This window comes from Anas platyrhynchos, chromosome 5 (genome assembly GCF_047663525.1).
Source record: "Anas platyrhynchos isolate ZD024472 breed Pekin duck chromosome 5, IASCAAS_PekinDuck_T2T, whole genome shotgun sequence".
Lineage (NCBI taxonomy): Eukaryota > Metazoa > Chordata > Aves > Anseriformes > Anatidae > Anas > Anas platyrhynchos.
This window is the reverse complement of record NC_092591.1, coordinates 62,266,629-62,290,311: the sequence shown is the minus strand read 5'-3', so window position 1 is coordinate 62,290,311 and position 23,683 is coordinate 62,266,629. Positions and strand designations below refer to the sequence as shown.

Genomic DNA, 23,683 nt, shown 5'->3' with positions numbered 1-23,683 from the left:
GGCAGAAGAAAAGAGATGATGATGATCGTGCAGTGATATAGCTCTATTCTCCTTAAAATATTCACAGACATAGTGTACCAAATCTGTCAGAGTGATGGTAATGTTTCGCTGCTAAACCTGAGCTCTGCTACATCACACATCTTTGCATATCTATTGAAACCTCAGTAGCAATATGTTAAACAATGCATTTTACCCAGAAGGTCAGGATTGTGGAGTATTACATGTGTGCAAGGAAATAATTGAGTTGAGTTTTTACTTCTCAGACACTCTTTGCGATTTTAATTTGATGTAAGGTTTTTCTCTTTGGTTTTATGTCCCTTTTGGAAAAGGACGTGGAAGGGGACATACGACTCTATCTAAGTGAGCTGAAAAGAGCATGAGTTTTTATCTTTGTGATCATTTGACTTGGAAACTCTTCTATTGGTTTTCTTTGACACCCAAATCCCTTGACGAGAAAACTTGGGATCTTAGTATATTTTCAGCAGTCACCTGCAAACCAGTGGAGTAGTGAGGGACGTGGGAAGAATTCCAGGCTGATCATCCCAAATAACCACGTTCTCTCATCTGTGATGTTACCATTCTGCTGGAAAGGTGGTTTGAGGGTATTGTCTCCATTGCCAGAGTGTTTGCTACTACAGAAGCTGAATGAGGGAACTAGCCACCTAAAATCAGGAACTTTGCTAGGTTGCAGGATGCTGAATTGTGATAAACCAAGAAAGTTTGATCCAAATGTTCTCAGATTAGGTTGAAGGTACAAGAAACCAGCGTATTTTCTTTTTATTTATTTATTTCTGTTCCCAGGGCTTCAAATAGTAAAAATGGATTTTACTGAAACATTGCATGTGCTAAGAATAAGCTTTGGGCATGTGCCAATTATGAAAAATTAAAGCTCAAACAAGCATATTTTATGAGCACAGGGAAAATGTTGCTTATGAAAATGATTTATGGAAACTGTTTTGCAGCAGCAATTCTTATGGTTTGCATTCAGTCCTGCTGCCATGTGTTCCTTTATAGCAACAGGTCATCCTCTGGTAAGACCAGCTATGCAGCACAGTCTTAAACCAGGTACTGGAAGTCTCAAAACACTGGAGGAAAATGAAAATTAGATTCTACCTCTAAACCTTTTGCCCTGAATCAGGACTTACCTCAGTACCAATTCAAATGATGAGAATGGTTGTTGTGGGTATCACTGGCTATATGAGCAAATGGTTTGAAAGTAAGGTCTCCCTGCATGTGAGATTGGAGGTGGGGTAAGCCATTCGTGAAACCTTGGATCACTTTTAGGCAGCTGAAACTGCTATGGGAAGCTAGACCCTACAGTACATTTCGCTAAAGCTTATTCTAAACTGAAGGGCCAAAAAATTGCTATGTTACTGGAAGGAGGTCTATAGCATGGTTAAAACAGAAGTACTGATAAAAATGTTGTTTCTCCTATTAAGCACCCACTCCAACTACTTTTTTTGCCATGCTTGGGGAATTCATTCAGTAATGATACAGAAGAAAGAATACCACAAATGAATTGCTAAAGCCACTGTAAAAATCCCCTACTATATATTGCAGCCTGAAACTGGAAATGAAAAAAGATTGTGGTTATTCATTGAATAATTTTGATGAATGGTCTAAGGCTTGTTCGTAAGCATTTAGTTGCAAGTACTTGGTGTTCCGAAGGTAATGTTTTAATTGGCTATACAGATGACAAGATGACTTTCACGGTTCTGGCCATAGTTCTCCAAATGAAATGCTTGGTGAAGATGCCCAAGATGATGTACTCTCAGTTCAGTGGAAGTGCATGGTTTACCTTGTTTCGCAGAGTGTAACATTCATAGAAGGTGAGTAACACAATACTGGGAACACCAAGTGAGCTTCTTTTTAAGGGAATGAAAATTCACTGCATCTTTTTGGCAATGACTGTCTACATTTACTTAAATGGGTGATGCAGGGCTCTAATGCTTTTAAATGATATAAGATCCTCTGATAAAAGACACAAGAGTGCAGCTTATTTATTGTGATGAGACAGGAGTTAATAAGATTACTTCTACTCTTCAGTTACTTTTTCATCTTTTGCAGCCAAATGCTGTTTTTTTTTTTTTTTGTTAGCAGGCAAAAGGAGGACAGGTCATTTAAAGAGTGTTATGCTAGAAATAAACAATTGTCCCTCAAGTGGAACTCTGAAACCTAGGCTTGATTGCCCAGCTGCTGAAACTCCGGTCTTTAAACCAGGATTGCTTTTAGCACTGGAATGCAGCATCCCTATAATAATCGCTTTCGTAAATTTCAATAAAACTTTAAATAAATAATAATAAAACGTAAGCCTGTAATAATAGTGTCCTTTGGCAGAGGGGTTGTTCAGAAATGTGGTAAGTGTGTCTGAAAGGCACTGCTTGTGCAGGAAGTTGTGGTGGAGAGCACAAACATAACTCCAGCACCGTGTCGTGCAAGGTGCTATATGGATGTGTAAGAAGCCCTGTTCTCGAGTGGTTGTCAAAAACTTTACTGGGAGTGGATATTTTTATTTTTTCTTAGTTACCTGCTTTGGTTTTGAGCGAGCTTTTATGGTAGAAGTTGCTAATATGAGGAAAACTTTAAAGAATAAATAAATAAAAAACAACAAACTTGCAGAGGGAAAGAGTTAAAGCCATCTGCCTGAAAGCATTGTGTAAAACATACACACAATGTTGGGGAAATAAGCCAATTATGTGTGCTTCACAGGAGGTGGGGGACTGACCTTTGTGTATAATTAGTTCTTTTATTTAAAGCAAAGATTTTGAATAGAATAACTAATTAGCTGTCATAAATGGCAAATTGAAGATTTTGGCCCGATTCCTTGGGGAACGTGGGAGGACGTCCCTCCTCCCAGCCCGTACTGTACGCTCGCTCTCCTCATTAGGGCTGTTTTGAGTTTCCTGCAGCAGTAATGAGGAGTGCAGCGGCGGCACTTCCCCCGGAGCCCCCCGACAAGGCGCTCAGCGCAGCACAGGAGGAGTGGAGCCGCCTTCAGCCCCTGGGCTTGTGTGGGTGTCGCGAGGGCTCGCGGGGCGGAGGGGCTGTGGGGAGCTGCAGGGGGGCTGCGACGTCCTGGTGGTATCACCTGTGCTGCATGCGCTGGACTTCGCCGCAGAAAATCCAGGAGAGCTGCAAAGCCTTGAGGCATATATCATTAGCCAGCAGTCCCACATTACTCTTTCAGACCAATTAACCTTTAGAGCTGCATTAAAGAAATTAGGTGCTGAACTTCCATGCTTTCAGAAGGGACCAGTAGCTCTCTTGCAGACCAGAGCGCTGTGGAGACGTATGCCATAGGACCATTGCAGATAACTGTTATTTAAAAGGTCTACCATCTATAAAAAGTTTCGGGGCTGTCTTAGAAACGAGGCTTTATGAGCAGTGCCCTTAGAGGAACTGCAGCTGATTGCCACGTTGAATAGAAATATCAATGAAATGGGCTAGAAAAATTTAGAGGTCTACTTAGTGGACACTTGTGTTACAAAGCCAGCGGAATAATTTTACAGAAGGACCCCAACTGAGAAGATACGGGCTGATTAAAGCTGGTTTGCCCGGCTGTGAATAGAGGTAAAGTTTAGATTACTCACTACAATAACAGCCTCTTTAGACACAGCCATAAATTTCAGTATGTCCAGAGGTGGTGTCTATAATTTTTTAATGTGCATTGGAGCTCTGAGCACTCAGAACAGGTTTTGTTTTGTATTTACCAGCAGCAAGTCTATTAAGTTGTAAAGGGCAAAGAAGGGAGTGTAGGTAGCCAAAAATAGAAAGGCTTCATCTGCCACTGCTAAGAAAAGATAGCAATGGATGGCTAGCAACAGGAGAGGGCAGGGAAGTGGATGGTACTTTCAGGATTTCGTGGTCAATCTGCGTTCCCTTTGTGATCATGTATTTAAACAGGTGAGTGGCCAGCTGCTAATTTGCCTCGCTCTGCACTGCCACTTTTTGTTGCCTTGTCCTCGCTCATAGGGTACACGTGGAAGTTGTCTACGGTGACCCCTTTCCTTCTTGACACACAGACACCATGCCCCTGATCAAAACGAATGAGGCAGCTTGGTATTTTTTGCTAAATGTTGGGGGGAAAAATCTACGTGGGGAAATGAGGCAGCATCGCAGTTTTGCAGTGGGGAAATTTCCAAAAAGGAAGAGCAGCTCTGCAGGCAGCTTCTGCCTGCAAGGCCTGGCTTGTTTGGGGATTGCTGGAAGGGAGGCAGGAGGAGGAAACTGGGGCTTGGTGCTGGCTGCGTCCTCTCTGTGCAAGCCTCCGACTGCGAAAGGGGTTAAGCTTTTGAGATGCTGCTCTCTTGTTGCTTGCAAATGACATGGCAAGCCTGCGAGGAACCTGTGCTGATCAAGTTTGGCAGTTTTTGAAATTTTGTTTCACGCCTTGCCTGCTGTGTCAACTCACCAGCTAATTGCAGCTGCAACTTTCTGTAGCGGTGTGTGCGCTCCGTGCAGACCGGCTGCCTGGATGTCGGAGGGAAGCCTCACAGACCAAAATGTAATTTCAAAACACTGAACCTGACCAGCAGAGGCTGACCTTGCTCGTTATTATCTGAGTGGGAATAGCAGCTTTGAACATCATATGATCTCTGAAATGGTACCTTTTTTCATTAGAAAGCCCCCTGCTGAACACTGACCAAATACATAGCTTTTTTCCTTGCTTAAGGTACTGTTTAAAAATATATATATCTGTTCCTTTGCTAGTTATTAGAAGAAAATCAAAGTGTTACATTCCCCTTATTCGCAAAAGCCTCTCCTAAGACAATGGTGTGCTTGCAATGGCAGGGAACTGAGGCGGCAGCGGGGAGGGAGGGCAGCCAGGGCCGCTGAGGGAAGAACCGCCGCCACGCAGCCAGGCCGCGGCCGTGCGCTGCTGCTGTCTCCAGGCCTGCTAACCGCTTGGGAAACCTGCTGCGATGAGCAAACCACACTCTTGTAATGGTCCGGACAGGGTTTCAGCCCCACACGGCTGCCCTGGTCTCAAGGGACCGCTCGCTCCGGGTGAAGGCAGCTGGAAATCCAGGGGTACGGCACGTGGGTTCTGAGGGGCCTGGGAGGTGCTGTCAGGCTGAAGACGTGTTCTGAGTTGCACAGATGGCCTCGGACCCCATCCAAGCAGCACTTCTTGTGCGAGGGGATCTGAGGGGTATCCAGAAGCTGCATTTTGAAACCTGCAGCATCTCCAGATGCAGGAACCCCCAATTAACGAAACGAAGCCTGCAAGCAGAATGGCACGAAGACACCACTGCTAACAAGCCCTCTGCTGCGTGTGAGGGTATGCAGCTCATATTCAGAGAGCCAGCTTTTGGGGGTGGGTAATGACTCACTGGTGTCTAGGGCTCCTATCTGAAAACACAATTCTTATCTCTAGGTCTTAGTTTTTGTAAGTGCTAACTATTTTCATTCATCACTGGTGCTAACCTTACACAGATCTCAAATGCAAATTTGTGTTTGTGCCGTTCCGCATCTCAGAATAAGGCAGGCTTTTCTCATGATGTGCTGCGTATCGCATTTCTCAGACTTCCCCGTCTTTCCCTCTGTCCCAAAAGTGTATTTCTCCATGGCCGTATGTGTGGAATTTCTCATGGGACCTCTGGCAGAACCAGCGTTGAGTGGCCATTCTGGGCTGCATGTGTGGTAGTCAAAAACAGGCTTAAGTTTTCACGTAATTCTTTTGATGCCAGTGGCAAATATGCAATAAAAGTTTGCGAGTATTGACTTTGCCAGCGTCGCAGAGCATGCTGCAGCAAAGCAGGAGGGCTCTTTAAGTCTTAAGAGTTTTTGAATGTTACTTGACCTGTCTCCGTGCTGCTGAGACCACTTTGATAGCGGATGGATCAATACCTCGCTGTTTGTGTAGAGGTGTCTTAAGTGCTATTGTCATCTGCTTGCAGCTCTGACAAAGCAATTATTGCTGTATGAGTGGTAGGTTTTACATGTGCTGAGCATTAGCCACCACCGGGTCACCCTGGTTTCTAAGGCAAGCAGCAAATGTCACTTACTGCAGTGGCACTGACTTGTTCCACTCAGGGTAAGGGGCTGTTCATAATTCCATTATAAAGCTGCTACTTTCTGGGACATCCAACTTGCTACAGAAATGGTGGCTTAACTTCGGGTAAGGGTATACAACCAGTGACCCCTGCTGCTCTAGCCAGGGCCCTTCTCCGGCTCGGGAACTTGAGTATCCTGTCACCACCTCTCGCCTTGCTCGTGCTTGCTTTGCAGCCCCAGCAGGGATTTCTGGAGGGCAGAAGAGGCCTGGCTTCTCACTGCCTGCTCCAGGGGTACAAGAGGAGGTGGGAGGCACTGCCTTGATGCTCCCAAAGCAGGGTGGCTTCACGGCTGGCCGGGAGCCTCTGGTTGGGGTATTCTCAGCAGTCCAGCAGGCTTTTGAGTAGCATCAATTTTAGAGCAGCCCAGGGATGGCTCTAGCCTTCGGTGGGGCCTCTGTGGCCAGTGGGGTTTACAAAGGAGGGAAACCAGCAGCATACCCCATCTTGTACACCCACCCCCCCCCCCCCCAGCTTGATCTGGACAAGCTGTTGGGCTGGGGTGTACGCACTGGCGTCCCTTCTGATCTTTGTAATTGCCTGTGGCCGGTAATTAACAGCGCAAGGGTACTACTAATGAGGGGGGAAAAAGTGTTGAAATGGCTGCCGGTTTATTCTGCTGCAGAAATGTTAATTAAAAAAAGTCTGGTGCTTTTGTGTCAGTCCTACCCTTAGGAAAGAAGTGTGTTCCTGCAAGCTCCTGCCTACCCCGCAACAGCAAACGAAACCTACGTTTACCTTCCTTTGGCCTTCGGCTTCCTGCAATGGGAGATCCTTGTAACGAAGGCCACAGCCGTGTTTGCTCACAGATGTGTTTGCTCCAGCTCACGGCGCTGCCCTGAATGCAGGCAGCCTCTTTGAGCTGTTTGGGTATTGTCTAACGTGCCTGCTGTGTTGGTGTTGCAGGTGTGCCGATGTTATCCGTGCAACCCAAAGGGAAGCAGAAGGGCTGTGCTGGCTGCAACAGGAAGATCAAGGACCGGTACCTGCTGAAGGCCCTGGATAAGTATTGGCATGAAGACTGTCTGAAGTGTGCCTGCTGCGACTGTCGTCTTGGAGAGGTTGGATCAACTCTTTACACAAAAGCAAATCTCATTCTTTGCCGCAGAGATTACCTGAGGTAAATAGAGGAATGTACCGGGGGCTCTTCCCAAAGCCTCTCGGTTTGCTGCCAGCTGTTTGTCTTTCTAGCCCCCTACTGTGAAAATGTGTGCTTGTGCGTGGTCAGCCCTGCCCAGAAGAGGCTGGAGTTCCTTCCCTGTCTGAGAGTGGCTTTTGGTTTGCACTCAACATACCTGGTATAGTCAGTGAGGTGTCATCCTATCTTTCGGTCAAGATGGAAGGAGGATGGCATGGTTTAACTCTGTTATTCTGAACCAACAAACAGCAAAAAGGGCTTGCTGAGAAAATTAAGGCCATTAATTCTTCTTGCATATCTATGATGTTATTTGTGCTCCTTTACGACTGACATTCTGTGATTCTTTGATCTGACCAGACCTTTAGCTTTTTCTTTTCTCTTCCAGTGCTGACTTTTACACAGACTTTTAGTGCTTATATTCAGCAAGGTTCCTCCCATGGGGCTCTTGTCTCTTTGCTAAGTAAACAGAGCAAAACACTCCAAAATTACAGATCAACTTCAAAAAATTTTTTGTTCATGAGGTAGTCTGCAGAGACCGATGGTAACTCTGAGTTACAGCTACCCTGACAGTCTGCGTCTGCAATACATAACAACACATGGGATTTTTTGCCTAGTGTGTATAGGGTTTTTGCACAAAATACTGTAGATAAGCACAAATGAATTTTAGTAAGGCAGCAGCCCTAATGCAACCATTCTTATGAGGGTCACACTGCAAAACACTCCAAGTTTTATTTTATTTTTCCTTTAGAAGGACGTACTTGATATCCAGCTAGTGTTTGTTTTCTTTTTTTTTCCTAAAGCACTGACAGTATTTCTTGTGCAACCTCAACCAGCAAACACACCTGAAGCAAAACAAAACCCACCACACTGGTTTCAGAAAGGGAGGTACACTGCTGGCTGACCTTGTGGTGTGCAGGTGGTGGCTAGATTGGTCCCAATGATCAGATACTTCATGTATTTCCGTGTAAAACATATTCCTGAAAATCTTTAGAAAAGTTTTCTGAGCAAACTTAAACAGGGAAGTTTCTCTTTCTAAAACAAGATGGAGCCAAATAGAAGAAATCAGTCTAATAGCTGCTATATGAGAGCTGCCACCTTGCCTTTCAGCAAGGCAGTATACAAAAACATCCTATCCACACAAGGATTTTTGCGCGCTGTTGAAATGTGTTAACTGCTAATCACAGGAACCCCCACAGTCTTTCAGAAGAGCTGCTTCTAGAAATAATATTTCTTCCAGAAAGTACAGGCTGCATTAGCTTCTGGAATGTTTCTTTATGTGATGGTCTTAAAACACATACCTTTTTTTGCACCCAGCTTGCCAAACAATCTAGGTCTCTCCATCAGCCATCCTCCTCTTTTTTATCATTTATAATTTCTCTAGACTTTGTCATATGTGCACTTGATTACTTAATTTTAAAACAAAACAACAATTTTATTCTGACCTGAAAGACAGATACTCAGTGTTCTTCCTTGCGCTGCAGAACCCTACTAGAAATTCATCAGCTGGGTGGTGATTCCCATTCACATTTGCTTTTTGAGACCTACAAGCTACCCATCCATTTAATGAACACTGTATTGATTTATATTTGGGTTAGTTTCATAACAAAAATAACATGCAGCATCAAATCAGACATGTTAGACTACCAAAGGAGAGCAATATTGATGATGTTAAACTTGGAAGAACTTTTTATCACTGCAGTTGTGGAACATCTCTTTCTTTCTGTGGTTTATCACGAGAATACTGCTTTGAGGTAGAAAAGCTTAATCTGGGATCTTCTCATTGGGCCGTAGATGACAAAACTTTGGGGGGCACATGACAAGTCTGTGCTTAGAGGTAGGAAAGAAGCCAGGAGTTGCAGACTCCAAGAAGCAGCCCACATCCCAGCTTTGAGAAGAGAGGGCAATTCATGATGTGAAATGTGGAAGGCAACAGTTGAGGATAGTGTTTTACCATGGCCATGCAGCTTCTGTCACAGCAGCAGTGGCTCTTCGAAGCAAACTTGTCCTGGACCTGAAAGGGGTTTTGTAGGCTCCTCTGCCTTTATTTGTTGGGTTAGAACAATCCCTGACCAGCCAAGGGGGGGAGTCTGTTACTATCTGCATAGAATTGTTAAATTGTGAAGAGCAAAACTGAGCTAGACATTCTCCGTGCTAAAGAAACGTTAGGTAATATGAGTAATATAGTCTCTTAGAGCACCTTTGACCACTAGAAATAATTTACTTCTGTTGCTGTTGGGAGGTGCTCTGTAATTGTCATAACCCAAAAAATTTGACCTGGAGTTGGGTAGGAAGGAATAGTGTAAGTTCTGTAACGCAGCTGTTAACTGGCATTCAGCTGTTCAGCCAGCTTCACAGCTGTGATGTTTTGTGTTCTTGCTAATTAAATTCAGGTTGATACTCACTTTGGGGGTTTCTGCTGCACTCCTGGGTTCTGTCCTCCTGCTGATAAGGAACCCTCTCAGGGTCCTAGAATAGCAATAAGGAGCAAAGCCATACAGCACTCTGTTTTATGGAAGCATAAAGGATTTTTTTTAATTATTTTTTTTACTTTAAAACATCTCCTGTTGCCCTCAATGCATAGTATTTCTTTCTCTCCCGATTTTAACTATTAGTTCTATTAATAGAAGGAACTGAAGTTGCTGCCACCATCCTCTGTTCTGTCAGTTCACTCCTGGTAATTTGAATGGTTCTTGTAGAATTACCCATTTCCATCATATTTAATTCCTTCCCTTTCATATAGTTTTAGAGTCTCTATCCACAGCTTTTTTACCTTGCTAAAAAAGTCATGATATTTATTCAACTCACCAAATTTTAGCAGCATTCATTGCTAAAAATAAGGTTTTGTACCTCACGCTGTACTCACATCAAGAAGTGAGTGCTGTGCTTGGAGGACAGTCAAGGAATTGTTGACCACTTCTTCTGTATGCCTCAAATGAGGCCAGTGTCAAATATCGTGCTGATGTTCAGTAGGTCAACCATCACTTGAGAAGCTAAAATTAAAAGCTAGGTTGATTTTGAGGCCATAATCGCAAATACCTGCATCTTTCATATCAGAAGCCCAACGCCTGATCAAGGCATTGGGGAACATGTGCTTTGCGACGTGCTTTCCCCTGCCCTGCTCGGGGTCTCCTCTGCAGCCACCACCAGGGTTGGGGGCAGATGTCAGGGCTTCTGTCACCGGCACGGGGCATGGTGCTATGATGGGAGCAGCTGGTTCCTGCCCTCCGTGTCGCAGCCAGCTGTGGTGGCGGTGGTGGTGCCGCCTCGGGCTGGCCGCCGTGCGCAGTCATCCTCAGCGGGCAAATCTTTGAAAATCTTTCAAATGTATTTCAGGAGCTGCTCGCAGACCACAGCCCGATCATTTGTTTCGAAAGATAAACTGTCGTCATTGCTTGTGAAGGAACATTTGTTAACCTTCACATTTCATAAAACGCTTTCTTGCTCATTTTTTAATCATGAAAGATGAAATTGGATCTCGAGTTGTTATCCTTGCGGTATCACCTCAGTCTCCAGCTGTGTCAAGATGTATCTTTCGATACATTTCATCTGAGCAAATAGATTTACCATTTGTTTCATAATCACAGTTCCAGCATTTCTACCTCTAATTATTTTTGATAAGCAAATGCTGTTGGAGAGGCTGCTTAAGGGACGGAGCAGCTTAGCGTGCAGCTCAGGAGGCTCCTCGCAGCTCCTGTGCAGCAGAGTCGCGTTCGTCTTCCCGCGCGTAATTAAACATTCACCCAGCTCCAGGTCACGGGCACGGCTTGGGTGTCACACCGGGATTTCCCAGGAGGATCTGACAACGTAAGTTTTGCTGTGATGTGTTGATGAAGAAGGTAATTTTTCCTTTTTACTCGGTGTGGTGCCCTCACATGAGGAAAGGAGGGTCAGGATCGCTTTGACGGGGGCAGAGCAGTTGCTGCGGCGTGTTTGCTGTGCTGGTGTTGGGAAAGTTTTCCATTGCTTAAATTGATCAGGGCTTTAATTAGACTCTAAAGAAAGTGCAAAATCTGCATTAAAAAATGATGGTGAATTGGTAAGAGAGACGATTTTCTGGGAAGTCCTGATGTTGTCCTCAGTGGATTTTGTAGAAATTCTTTTCCCCAGCTGCCCACGGGTTTTTGATCAGCGCTGGAAACTCAGCACGGCTCGATGCTGCAACCCGAGCATGGTGTCAGTGCCTGGGGCAGGCAGAGCAGCCCTGGGCACCCCAACAGCCCCTGGCACTGGCACACTGCGGTGCTGTTTGCATCTCGGGGGCTTTCACTCCACCTTTACTGCACGCCACCATGGGCATCTCTGAGGCCAGAAGAGCCACCTGTCCAGAGCTGGGGTTTCCAGTGGTTGGATACTGGGTTTTGTTCTGTTTAAGCGGTGTGCATGTGTGTGCTGCCTGCTTTTCACGGGACACGTTCAGTGTGGGAGGGAAGGCAGAAATGCAGCGTGCCCGAACAAATGGTGTCTGCTCAGAGCCTGCAAGTGATGCTAAATCGAAGCCCTGTTCTTGCATCGCGACAGGGAGCGTCTTGCATGCTACACAGGATACCCTCACTTCTACACTTGGTATCTGTACAGATTAAGGAGGATTAATTAGGCTCAAAATACAGTGTGTCTTGGCATTGGCAGCATTGCTGTGCTTTGTGATGTTAAAACACAAGATTTTTTTTCTTCATACTATCTGGTCCAGGAGTTCCTCACAGCCTGTGCTTTCCAGGATAAACAAGCAACGTATGTTTTGTTCTCTTGCTTTTTTCTTTTCTTTTTTTTTTTTTTTTTTTTCCCCTGCACAACCTCCCAGTGAGGCGGAAGGCTTATGTGGAGTATTTTTCCCGGCTGTGAAATGCTGCCGTGCCTCTTGTGCTTTCAAACTTGCAGCTTTCTGACTGCTGTTCTTAAACTCTCCTAAGAGGAGGTGCTCGACAAGTGCTCAGCAGTTGCAGAGGCAGCCAAGATGGGTTGTAAGGCCAGTGGCATCAGTTACACTACAGGAAGGCTGGGACAGGAGAGGAAGACCAGGACTTCTACCTGTGATAAGAGCCCCAGCCCCACTGTAGAATATCTCTAGAAAATATGGAGGAAGAGACAAAAGGAGTAAAAATAAGTGAACATTTGTACAAGTTCTTCAACTGAAAACACATGCCCTTGAGCAACCTTGAAGTTTATGCCCAGTGATCTCAGAGCTAGTGTGGTCACCCAGCCAGGGGCCCTTGTTTTAAGTCCTCTCGTTGCGCTGTCTGGGAGTGACAAACCCTTGGGCATGCAAGATGGAAATTCCTTTGGACTGAACTTGAAGGCATCATGAGAGGACAGCCTGACCAGCTTCATCAGTATCAAAATGCATTTCCTTTCCTGCAGCTGATGTGACCTCCCACTGCAGCCCTCCTGGAGAGGAGGGTGCACCAGCTACGATGTATTTACCCTGCTGAAATGCCACTCGTGAAGGCTTTCTCTGAATATTACACGAATGCTGATTACAGGGAAGTTGGGAACCTCAGGTCTGAAGTCGCTTTTAAGCTTCCCCTTTTCATCTTTTCAAGTGATGTTCAGGCTTCCCTGCAATTATTGGCACCTTCGGTACTCTGCTCAAACCAGATTTGTAGCTCAGTATATTTATAATACGCTCAGACAGGAAAAATTCTGATCAAAAGCTGGTAAAAGCTATCCTCACTGTAAGGCGAATTGGCTTGTTTCAAGTAGTACAGGGGGAAATCCTTTCTTTCCGTAGCAATGAGTTCCAGGTAGGTGAAGCGAGCCTGGTTCTAAGCGGTTCTGATGGATCTAGGAAATAAACAGCAGCAGGAAGGGAAATAATCAGGGAATAAACAGGGAAGGAAGGGAAAGGGGTATGGGAAAACTTGCTTTACCTACGAGCTGGAGAAAGGGTATGAGCATGGGGTCCGTACCTCTTCAAAAACCTATATATCCAGATAATTGGGTATATAAATATAGAGAAATATAGTTGTGCAGGTAACTACTTGCATGTAAAAAATGTAGGTACTTATTTGTAGATAAGTGTTTATTCCTTTTCCAACTCATAATTCTCAGCTTTCACTGTTGACAAAGCCTATTGTTTTGGGGAATTATCAGTCTCAACTCAGCAGTTTAATTTTGAACTTGTCTTGTTCTAGTATTGTTTAAAAAAACAACACAAAAAAACCCTCACAACCCATCCGTTCTGTACCATTCATTATTTACAAGTGCATATCCCGGTCCCTCTTTTTTTGCTTCCTTTAGTGAAGTCAACGGCTCCAAAATTTTCACTCTATGCAGAGGGAAGATTCTTCTTCCTTGCTTGCGAGCTACGAGCTAGCCAGACACCAGGCCAGAGAGGAGGAGGAGTGAGGATTCCCTCCTTGCAGCCAGTGACTAACGCAGCTCGTTGTTTGTAGTGATGACAGAAATGGGTAATTGGTTTCTCAGTTCAGCCAACTTGCACATTCTGGTCTGAGCAGGAAAAAAAATAAAAAGGTGCTCAATTTAATGTCATTTTATAAGAAGTTTCTACCCATTTTCCTACACTACGCACCCTTTGCCATTCTCTTCTCCCCCCAGACCTGCAGGGTGCTGGTGGCTTTAGGTATACCTTGAATTAATAACTTGAACTAACTTGAGGCATATTCACAGAGCTCATGAGGTCTGGATCATTGTGCAGAAGACTATACTTCAGTCCAAACAAGACTTTCTGTAAAAAAACATCCTTCAACAGTTGCTTACCGCTTCCAAGAGCTCTCCCCTCTTTTCCCATTAATTCATTTGCATTCGCTGCTGCTGCTGTATGCCAATTAGCTTTAATTTTTACTATACACACTGACATCAATGGCCAATGAGAACAGCGCGTAGCAGGGTTTTTAGTGTGCCTATAAACTACAGAAAATTGTCCTTGGACAAACTCCTGCTTTTAGACTGGCTGACAACAATAGACATGGTTAAGTTCAGGCTAAGAGCCATTAAACATAATTACTACCACAGGGTAAAAGTTTAATTGTGTTAAATTTGAAATCTGCATAGTCTGTGCTTATTTACAAGCTGGCTAGGTTGCCTTGTTACATAAGGGGGAATAAATCTGTACTTAAAAATTGTTGCCTTTTATCTTCAAAAGCAAGATTGAAAAAAATGGTATTTTTAGAAGCAGCAAAACAACTCCAGACCGAACCCTTTCTGTATTTCCAGCTTCTTTTATGCCAATGGCACCAAGCTGGTAAGTAGATGCTGAGCATCTTCTGATAGATTTTTCTAATGCGCTTAAACTTTGTGTGCGTGAGTGTGTGAGAGTATCGCATCTGTTACGAAGGTGTCTGGGGGACAGAATGCAGATCAGTGTGCTCGTGTGGGGTTATTTTAAATTTAACCACAGATGGGGCTTGTGGCGGAGGATTTTCTTCCTCTCCCTCCTCCAGCAATGTTAAGCTCCCCTCCTCAGAAAGTTTCAGCTCAAGTAGCTGCTGGGTAAGTAGGTATCAGAGGTGGCAATTTAATATTATTTTTTTTTTTTTTTTATAGGCGAGGAAAAAAGGCAAAAGTCCGTGTTCATTTTGTTTTTCTTCGAGCAGATTAAAAAAAATGTTTGTTTCATGTTCACTGAGCTACAAGTTGCAGCATATTTTTAGAAGCATGCTGAATATACAGGGCTCGAAGTCACTCCCTGAAAAGCAGATTAAAATTAGGAAGTGCTAGGATAAGTGCGAAATGTTCATCGGCTGGGAAAGGCAGGGGATGGAGGGCTGTGAAACTTGATGGAAGAGAAAAAGGTTAGCGTACGGACTAGCTGGGAGCTACATTTATGTAGACATTAGAAGGCAACACGATTTCAGCTGGACAGAACATAAGCTTCTGATCTTATGCAAACAGTCAAAGCTGTTTAACAATTGGTTTACCCCCAGCCCCCTGAAAGGAGACAGGTGAATACGATGCCAAATACATTTTTCATGTTTCTTAAGCTAACTGTTTAAATAGTTAAGTGAACATCTGTCCAAATTTCCCCATCATTTCCATTTAGAAAAGTCTCCTATTTGAAGGCTGAAGAAAAGCGCCTGCTTAACAATGCAAATGGTGCTGTCTGGGGCCCCTTTATTTTGTTTAATCTAGATTGAGCTCCACACAACTGTGATGCTAATGAATAATGGATATTTTATACTTGTGCACGTAGCAGTGCTGGGCACAGAGCAAATCTAGGATTAACCTCCCAGTTTCCCTGCCTAATGTATTGGGCTTTTTTTTTTTTTCTTTTTTTCTTTTTTTTTTTCCCGAGTTTGCTGTGACTTGGGCACTCTAAAAACGTACACCGGGTTTTGTGGAAAACGGCAAAACCACAGCAAAGCTGTCAGGTGTTGCTCTGCTGAAGGGAGGCACTCGTGCAAGGGCGCAGCTACGCTGGGGGAGGGAGGGAACGCGGATGGCTGCATCAGGGCTTGATTTGCGAGCGGGTGCTGAATGCCGGGGCTTTCCTCTGCCTTTCAGCCCTCCTGTGATGGAGTCTTGGGGGAGGATTTTGGAGCGCTCCCTTTGCAGTTTTTCTCTCCTGCCCCATTGTAGCACAAGTGCTTCTGTTCGGTTCCTGTTGTTTCAGGGAAAACATGCTGCTGCTTCTTCAGAGGAAGCCTCGGGCTTTTCCCAGCGGGTGGGGCGAAAGGCTGCTGGTACCACCTCCCATGAAATAGAAGGGGAGCCTTTTTCTCCAGCTCAGGAGCAAGCTAACTTTGGTGGCACAGCACGGCGAGGGCGGGAGAGTTATGCGGAGGTTTCTATAACATTGCTGAGTGGTTTAGTTCACAATTACTGGCCAGCAATAATTAGTATTGATTAGCTTGGCAAATTGCAGGTTTAGAAATTGGTTATGGATTTTCCTGATGCTCCTCGTCCGTGTGTTGTGGAATCAGCCAGAACCAGTGGCTTGAAACGAGTCCCGAGCCCAGAGCTGTCTGTGGGCAGCGACGCGTTGCACGCGCGGAGCCGCAGCCGTGCAGCAGGAGACACCTCCTTGCACGAGCACAGCTCGTGTCATCTCCAAAGCCAAGTAACTGGCCACGTGTGTATTGACCACAGATGCAGGTGGAACGCGGTTTTGTTGGCCTGTTGATTCACACCCCGGCTGGTTTGCCTGGCTTTCGCGTGGTGGTGGCGTACATGGGCCTGCAGGAGCTCCTCGGAGATCGGGGCCGTGGGAAGGATGCTGCCATCGTGGCTGAGTCCCCCGGCAGGAGCTGTAACAGCAGCAGACATCTGGGGAGACAGATAGTGAAAGGCAAGATGAAAGTGGCAAAGCCTCCAGTGCTGTAGGGCTGTCCTCGAGCACCAGGGAGCTGAAGTGGAACGGCTGAGCACGCCGGCTGGGCCTCGGCGGAAGGGCTTAGCTGGCTCCCGGGAGGGACACAGAGGAGGGGACACAGCCAGGGAGGAGGGCTTGCCCTCCTTGAGATGCTTTGCCAAACACTCTGGTGCTCGTTGCTAGAGAAATTGTGTTTTTTGCCTCTTAAACAGCAGGTGAGCGAGGCTCTTGGCAAGCCCCCCGGCAGCGCTGCTGGCCAGGGGTGCCACAGCTCGCCAGCCCGTGGCCACGGCAAGGAGGAAGGGCAGCTCCGGGCACCTTCCCCCAGCCCCGGGGGCAAAGAGAGCTTTTGACTGAAATTTTGTGAGCCCCGAAATAGCACACCGAGTGTTTAATGCTGTTCTCCATTAGACAGCAAATTAGCCCTGGGCTTGCAAAGCAAATGAAGTTTTCATCTTGACAATCAGAGCCTGCTCACCAGGCAGTTTTAGCCCAAGTTCCCGCACACTGGCTGGTCAGCGAAATGGAGACTGCAACTTCTATTTATTGGTGCAATACAGTATTTGATACTGCTAATTACACTTAATTAGTCCTTCCACCATTTAATTAAAATGGCTTCTAATGATTGTGCTTCTTTGGCAGGCTCTTTGGTACCACCGGGAATTGCGCTGCCTGCAGTAAACTGATCCCTGCCTTTGAGATGGTGATGAGGGCCAGAGATAATGTTTACCATTTGGACTGCTTTGCCTGTCAGCTCTGCAACCAGCGGTAAGGACACAGTTATTATACACGCAAACATGAGCTAATTTATACCTTTGCCTGCAAAACAGGGAAATGTACGACCCACACTACCTTTCGGGGGCTCGCAGCCCGCTGGCACGGCTCGGGTTGGCGCAATAGGCTGCCTGTGTGAGTACCTGTGGCCTTTCCTGCAAATCCCCCCGGAGCTGGTGGGAGCTGGGGGGGCGAGAGGGGCATAAAGACTGCGGATCTGGATGCTGTTGTACGCAGCACAGCTGCTGCTGAATAAAACAAACTGCCTCAGCGTCCTTTCAGCAGCTACACTCTTCGCAGAACACAGCTGATGGAGAATGGATGTCCTCTGGCAAACGGATTAATTTTATTTTGCTTAAATAAGGTTTCTGGCACCCTCAAAACTGGGGAGGGCTGAGAAGAAGGAGAAAGAGGGAGAAGCAGGAGAACAATACTCTAGATAAGCCCTTTCCAGCACTAGGAACAAGTCCCTTTAGTTGCTGTGTAATTAACAGGGGATCTTGGTGCAACTTTAAATGGGATTTGGGTATTTCTGCTGGGTTTAACCCAGTGGAAAATGCATGTCAAAGTGTATAACCATGGGCGGCATGCAAAATTTTCCCATGGACTGACTTATCTGTAGCTAGCTGAATCTGGGAGGGCTGTGAAAAATCATCCCAGTGCCCTATTTGTTGGTGGTTGTAGGCAGCATGGAAGCCCATGGAGTCAGATGTAATTCAGTATCCCTTTTTGATACAGCCAGCCAGCCTGGTCAAAGACAGAACCGAAAGCACTTGCTGTTCTTGCTGCTCATTTAGACAAGCCATAGTGCCTGCCCAGGAGCCGAAGGCTGTGCTTAAGGCACAGGGTGCATCTTCTACACTGGTGGAAGATTAAACTACATCAAACTAGAAGGCAATGATTTGGCCTGTGTGAAGGCATGAGCAAGGGGCGAAAGATGGCAAAACTCATGGGAGGATGGAGACCTTTATTCTGTGAAAGTCAAGTTAAAGCCTGACTTAAAAATTTACCACTTGCTTGCCATAAAACAAAAGCCACAGTAGGACCTCCAATGACACGGCTCTACAGGATGCCATACCACACAAAGCTCCTCCACCTTTCCCACTAACCCAATGGGACCATGCAAACTGGAGCCTGGTCCTTCTTCCCTGTCCATTGATGGGAATTTTGGTCGCCGGGATAAATGGAGCGCGCCGCTTCGTGCCGGAGCAGGGACGAGGAGCGTTAGAGGAGCGGTTTGCAGCTCCGGTGGTTGTACTCCATCACGTTATTGAGCACGGAGGCGGTGTTTGCTGGAGGTGGAAAACTCTCCTATTAATATTGGCGGCTTCCCTGCGCGGTGGCAGCGCCGAGGCGGCACTGACATCTAGTGGCTCCTGGCCCTGGGCCGCTGCTGCTCGCCAGCAGCATCGCTGAACCACTTGCCCGCTCTTCGTTTTGCTGCTCACAGCCACACTTCTGCAAGGGCTGTGGTCGCTGGTCAGCAGCGTGTGGCTGCAGGCAGAGCTGGTCCGTTCCCTCCCCAGGATGCTGTTCCTTCACGCAGCTGAAATTGCTGCTTTGGGAGGTTTTTCTCCAGAACTGGGAGCGTTACACATTGCTGCTGAGCTCGGCCCTCAGGCTCAGGCCTCCTTCCCCAGTGCAGGAGAGGGCTGCTCCCAGGCTCCCCCCGACACTAGGAAGGGGGCATCTCATGCATCCCTCCTAGCAGAGGCAAGCAGCCCCCCTGGTCTGTGTGCACGGCAGTGCTGAGAGCCTGCAGGATGAGGATTTGTCACCACATCCCTGCTTTACACTACCTCCTGTCACGTAAAGGCTTGGTACGGCCTAGTTTCCATTTCAGGATGGGAGCTGTTTTCTTTGAAATTTCGTCTTGCTACAAAGGCTCGGAGGCAGCTCTCTGCCTTTGGAGGCTGCTGGCATTGTTACTGCCCTGCTCTGCCCCTTGCATACCCCCCATACACTGCCACTGGCAGGGCCCAGGCAGTCCCACCTGGCTGACAGTCGCTCTTTGGTGCGCGAGGGATTTGCCCCGTTTGGGGCGAGCTGAGCTTTCCTGAAAGACGTGCTGAGTAGACAGCATAGAGCTATGTGTAAGTTGTTATTTTTGGCTTAGATCTGAAAGCTACAAACACTTATGACTTATCCTCAAGAGATTTGGGCCCGAAAGGGCAGACTGAAAGTGTTCCTGTAACAGCAACACTGCACGCTGAAGCAGAATCGTGGGCTTAAGTAAACCTGAGTCAAAACTGCAAAGGTGGATGCCAAAGCTAGTTTGGAATCAGTGACCCTGCCTATTTCTCCAGCTATGCAAAGATTTGATTGTAAAGACTTCTCTCCTGTAGTCCTCTTCCAGCTTGCTTACCCTTCTTTATTAGCTAGGCTGTGTACAGAGTGTTAAATCCAGTGCAGCAAAATCTCTAATATTTATACAGAGCATGCAGTGTTTTCATTAGCTTCAAGACTGGGTCTGCAGGTGCAAAGAGGCAAAGTCTCCTTTCCTGTGAATGAAGCCCTTCTCCCAAACTGTCAGGGGGTCTCTGGGTGCCCCTTGCTGTGTGTTTCAGTGCTCCCACACGTACGTACTCCAGCTCCCTAGTCTTCCAGCTTCTCTCGCTCCTTCAGACCCAAACCAGGGTTGACATGAGGCAGCTGGTGATGATGCTGGGGACAAGCCATTTTTGTGTTTCTCTTCCTGGAGATTTATATTGTACTTCGGGTAACGACAAGCAGCGGAACGCAAGCTGCTGTGGTGTTAATTAGAGTGAGTAAACTGCTGGTGGGGAATGTGGTTTTCTGGAGTGTGTGCACAATACAATTTTTAAGCTTAAAAGTTGTTAATTTAAAGTGAGATTCATTTTGAGCTTTTTAACACAGATAAATAGATAAACTTCAGAACTACTAAAGCACGTGCCACAGTGGGAAGAAGGTAGGTCTCCAGTGAAATCATGGTTCCCACTTCCCTTTGTACTGTCGGCAAATGAGTCATCTTATCTGCATCTTGTCCTCATGTCAGACATTTGAAGGAGCTCTAAAATGACCACTCCTGCTCTTGTAGCACAGAACATGCACTTCTGTGGAGATGTTTTGCCCATAGGTAGCTGGGTTACAAATCTAGAAAGTGTTTTAGACAAGGAGCTGGCAATGTCCCTGCCAGAGCTCTGCCTAAGAGCAGGCAGGAGTTTGAGGTCCTCTAAATCCTCTGAGGCCAGGATCATCTCCCCCGATCTTCCTTCAGCACCCCCTAAACTCTTGGCCCTGCAGCGGGGTGTCCTTGTGAGATCAGCTGCCCTCCGGCACGAGGCTGTGGGTTACGGGATGCGGCGTTTGAGGTCGCACTGTGCTCTGTCCGGCCATCATCCTGTCAGCATGGTGGGCAAAAAACAGCCCCTGGATTGGGCTCGAAGGGCATTGTGTGTTATCTTAAGAAGAAAAGATTAGCTTCTAATTCCAGAGCAAGCAGACAGGGTGAAAAAGCTATGGGCTGTCAATTTATACCTCTCAGATACTATATGTGGAACTTTTTTGACCTTAATGGTCAAATAAAATTGTTAAATATCACAAGCCTCTCTGTCAACCTCAATACAAACAGAACAATTTACATGGTATATAGAGAGCAGTGCCCTTCGCTCAATGAAGATAAAGGTTAGGAGTCCAGCTATCAGGAAATTTCTATTTATTGTTCAGCACTGTACACAAGGGGGTGAGGAAGGACTTAATAGCCAGTCCTTGCCTTGAAATTAGTGTAAATACTGCCTCACCTGAGGGAGCTGTGAAAATATGGATACCAGCACAAGCTTCACAGAGGTTCTGCGTAAGATATCACCTGCTTGATTTCCTAAAACCTCCCATCTGCAGGGATAGCCTTCTCAGCTGCTCCTGGCCTCCTCCCCCTGCCTTTGGCCCCAAACTGCCTCAGGTATCCTCTGCTCTAGCCCGTGGGTGCAGCAAAGGCAAGGTGTTACCTTTGCTATTATAATGGGGTGTCTTTTGCTGGACAAGTTAAACCTTTGTTTCTTTTTCTTCTGTAATAAAATCACCTGGTTCAAAAAAAAAATAATAAAAAAAATCCTGTTCATACTGAGATGGGTTGATTCTTTTTGTGTTCCAGATTCTGTGTGGGAGACAAATTTTTCCTGAAGAACAACATGATCTTGTGTCAGATGGACTATGAGGAAGGGCAGCTGAACGGGAGCTTCGAGTCCCAGGTTCAATAACAAACCCTGCTTCGCTGGAGCACTGTGGATGGACGCTCGGCCGCACCAGCAGCGAGGCGTCTGTCAGCTTGCCTGCAATATTTTTTTAATTCTTGGTCCAGAGAGGACTATATACATTGTAGTACTTTTCCCCCCCAACACAAAGCAGTTACAATTTTAGATGTACAGTTGTGCCTGCTTAGCTGAGCACTGCATTGCCTGTATGTTTGTGAGTTTTTGGGGTCTGGGGGAGGGCTCTGTACAGTCTGTTTTCTGTATATAAACTGGAACATTTATTTTATGAAAAATGTAATGCAATTTTATTACTGGTGTGAATTAAAAACTATGAATGTTTGCTGGTCATCTTTGCTGTGGTTTGTTCATGCGGTGGGAACCTTTATTTCCCGTGCCTGGTGTTGAGCACGCTTCTGTAAATACATAACACGTATCCCTGGGACTTGTGTGCGTAGCAGCAGAGGCAGGAGTTTGCACATCTGATCTGTGGGACGAGTCCCTGCTGCGAGGTTAAACCTTGCAGTGTGAGCCACACCAAGACTCCTCCAAAATGCTGCCGTGCTACATCACAGGAGGGAGGGAGCCCCGTGGGGGTGGTGGCGGTGGGGAGCAGTCAGTGCCACTTGTTGGAGCCCAAGCAGACAACGACCAAATGCTGATTTAGGGCTGAGCCGCATGGAGCTGGGCAGGGCACCTCCAGTGGGAAGGCCCTCACGGGCCTACTTTGGCCTCAGGCTCCCCCAGGCCTAGCTGTTCCCTAGGGATTGAGCAGAACGATGATTTCAAGGCTTGGACGTGCAGTGAGGTTTTCCTGTGGGGCGATGCTTGTCCAGGTCTGTCCCAGGGCTGATGTCCAGGCTGAACGCAGCCCGGCACAGCTGCAGCATTCCCTGCCCCGCAGCACTCCTCGCTTACTCCCTGCTGGAGGCTTTGACCTCAGGCCGAACAAAAGCGGGCAGCTTGGAAACATCTCCCGCAGAAAAGCTCTGACCTGTGTTCCTGCTGCGATGCTTTGTGCAGTGATTTTCAAGGTTATGCAGCTCGTGTGCAGGGCCCTGGGCTATACCAAACAAATTTCTTCGTACGGCAAGGGTCGCTTCAGTGCAGTGCACCAGGAGCTGTAAAAGGTGGCTGCAATCCCATCCACGTTGTTGTCTTGCTTTTTCTTCGTGTTTTTCCCCTTCCCTCAAATAACTAGACACCAACAGAGAGCTGAGCGAGCCCTCTTCATGCAGAGGTTTCCACGGCTGGCCATGCCGGGGCCACAGCAGAAGCAGCAGCCGGGTGCCCAGGGCTCGAGCACCCTGCTGGGAGCAGCCTGCCAGCCCCTCGCCACCTGCGCACCCTAATGCTGGCTAACAGCTCCTCAGCTGCCACGTTTCCCTCACACAGCTGGAAGAGGCACAGCGACATTATCCCAAAGCCAGGCAGCTGCTGGAGAAGGGGGTCACATAAGCAGGAAATCCCAATTCTGAGCCACTGGATGAGTGCAAATGGTCCTGGTGTGTGTGAGCAGGGCCTTGGTACATCCACAAGTCCCCAGATGGACCTGGGCTGGCTGGGATGTCATCCAGCAACCCAAGGGGCTGTGATTCTGGCTGGCATTGACACAGCAAGCACATAAGCAAAGTGAAGGCATTTTCTTTGAGAGTTTTTCCTCCCTGGACTTTTTTTCCCACTGAAATTTTTATTTTATTGACAGCATAGTGGCAAAGCTTTAAGATCAAAGTAAGGGGATCTACAGCTTGCTGGTCAAAACTGCTCCAGGCACAGGTTTCATGGTCATAATGTTAAGGATAACATGGTGTTTTTTTCCCTTTGCCATAAAGCAAAAACAGGAGCAGGGAGCGGAGCAGGCACCTTTCCCCAGCCTCTCCTAGACCCCAAGTTTTGGTTAAATCCTGGGTGGGTTCACACAAAATGCAAGGCAGAAATTGTGCAGCATCTGTGTCACCCTCTCCTGTGTCTGTGCCGCGGACACAGCCCACCTCCGGCAGTGTGTGCCCTTGGGAGTGTTGGAAGTACAAGTTCTTTAAAAATAAAAATCCCAGGAGGGTGATGCAATCGTGATTTTTTTTTCTTGTCTAACACTGCAAATTTGCTTAATAGAAACAAGTGCTGGAGTGCAGACCTGCTGTTGAATAATCACTTCCACTCTAAAGAACAGAGCAGGAAAACCTTTTGATGGTGTTAGAGTCATCACTTGGCATAAATATTCATTCAAGGAATCAGAGCAGAG

At 46.6% G+C, this 23,683-nt stretch overlaps 1 protein-coding gene across 5 annotated transcripts in view; it reads left to right on the top strand.

Moving 5' to 3' along the window:
* LMO1 (LIM domain only 1) overlaps positions 1-21,792 on the top strand; it is a 79,068-nt gene extending 57,276 nt beyond the window's left edge. For all 5 annotated transcript variants that reach the window (XM_072039346.1, XM_027461550.3, XM_005029160.6 and 2 more), the window contains 3 exons: positions 6,963-7,176; positions 17,102-17,227; positions 21,345-21,792. In XM_072039346.1, coding sequence (XP_071895447.1) covers positions 6,963-7,176; positions 17,102-17,227; positions 21,345-21,450 — 446 coding nt within the window. In that variant the 3' untranslated portion in view covers positions 21,451-21,792. The remainder of the gene's footprint in view (positions 1-6,962; positions 7,177-17,101; positions 17,228-21,344) is intronic.
* Positions 21,793-23,683: the final 1,891 nt, after the last annotated feature.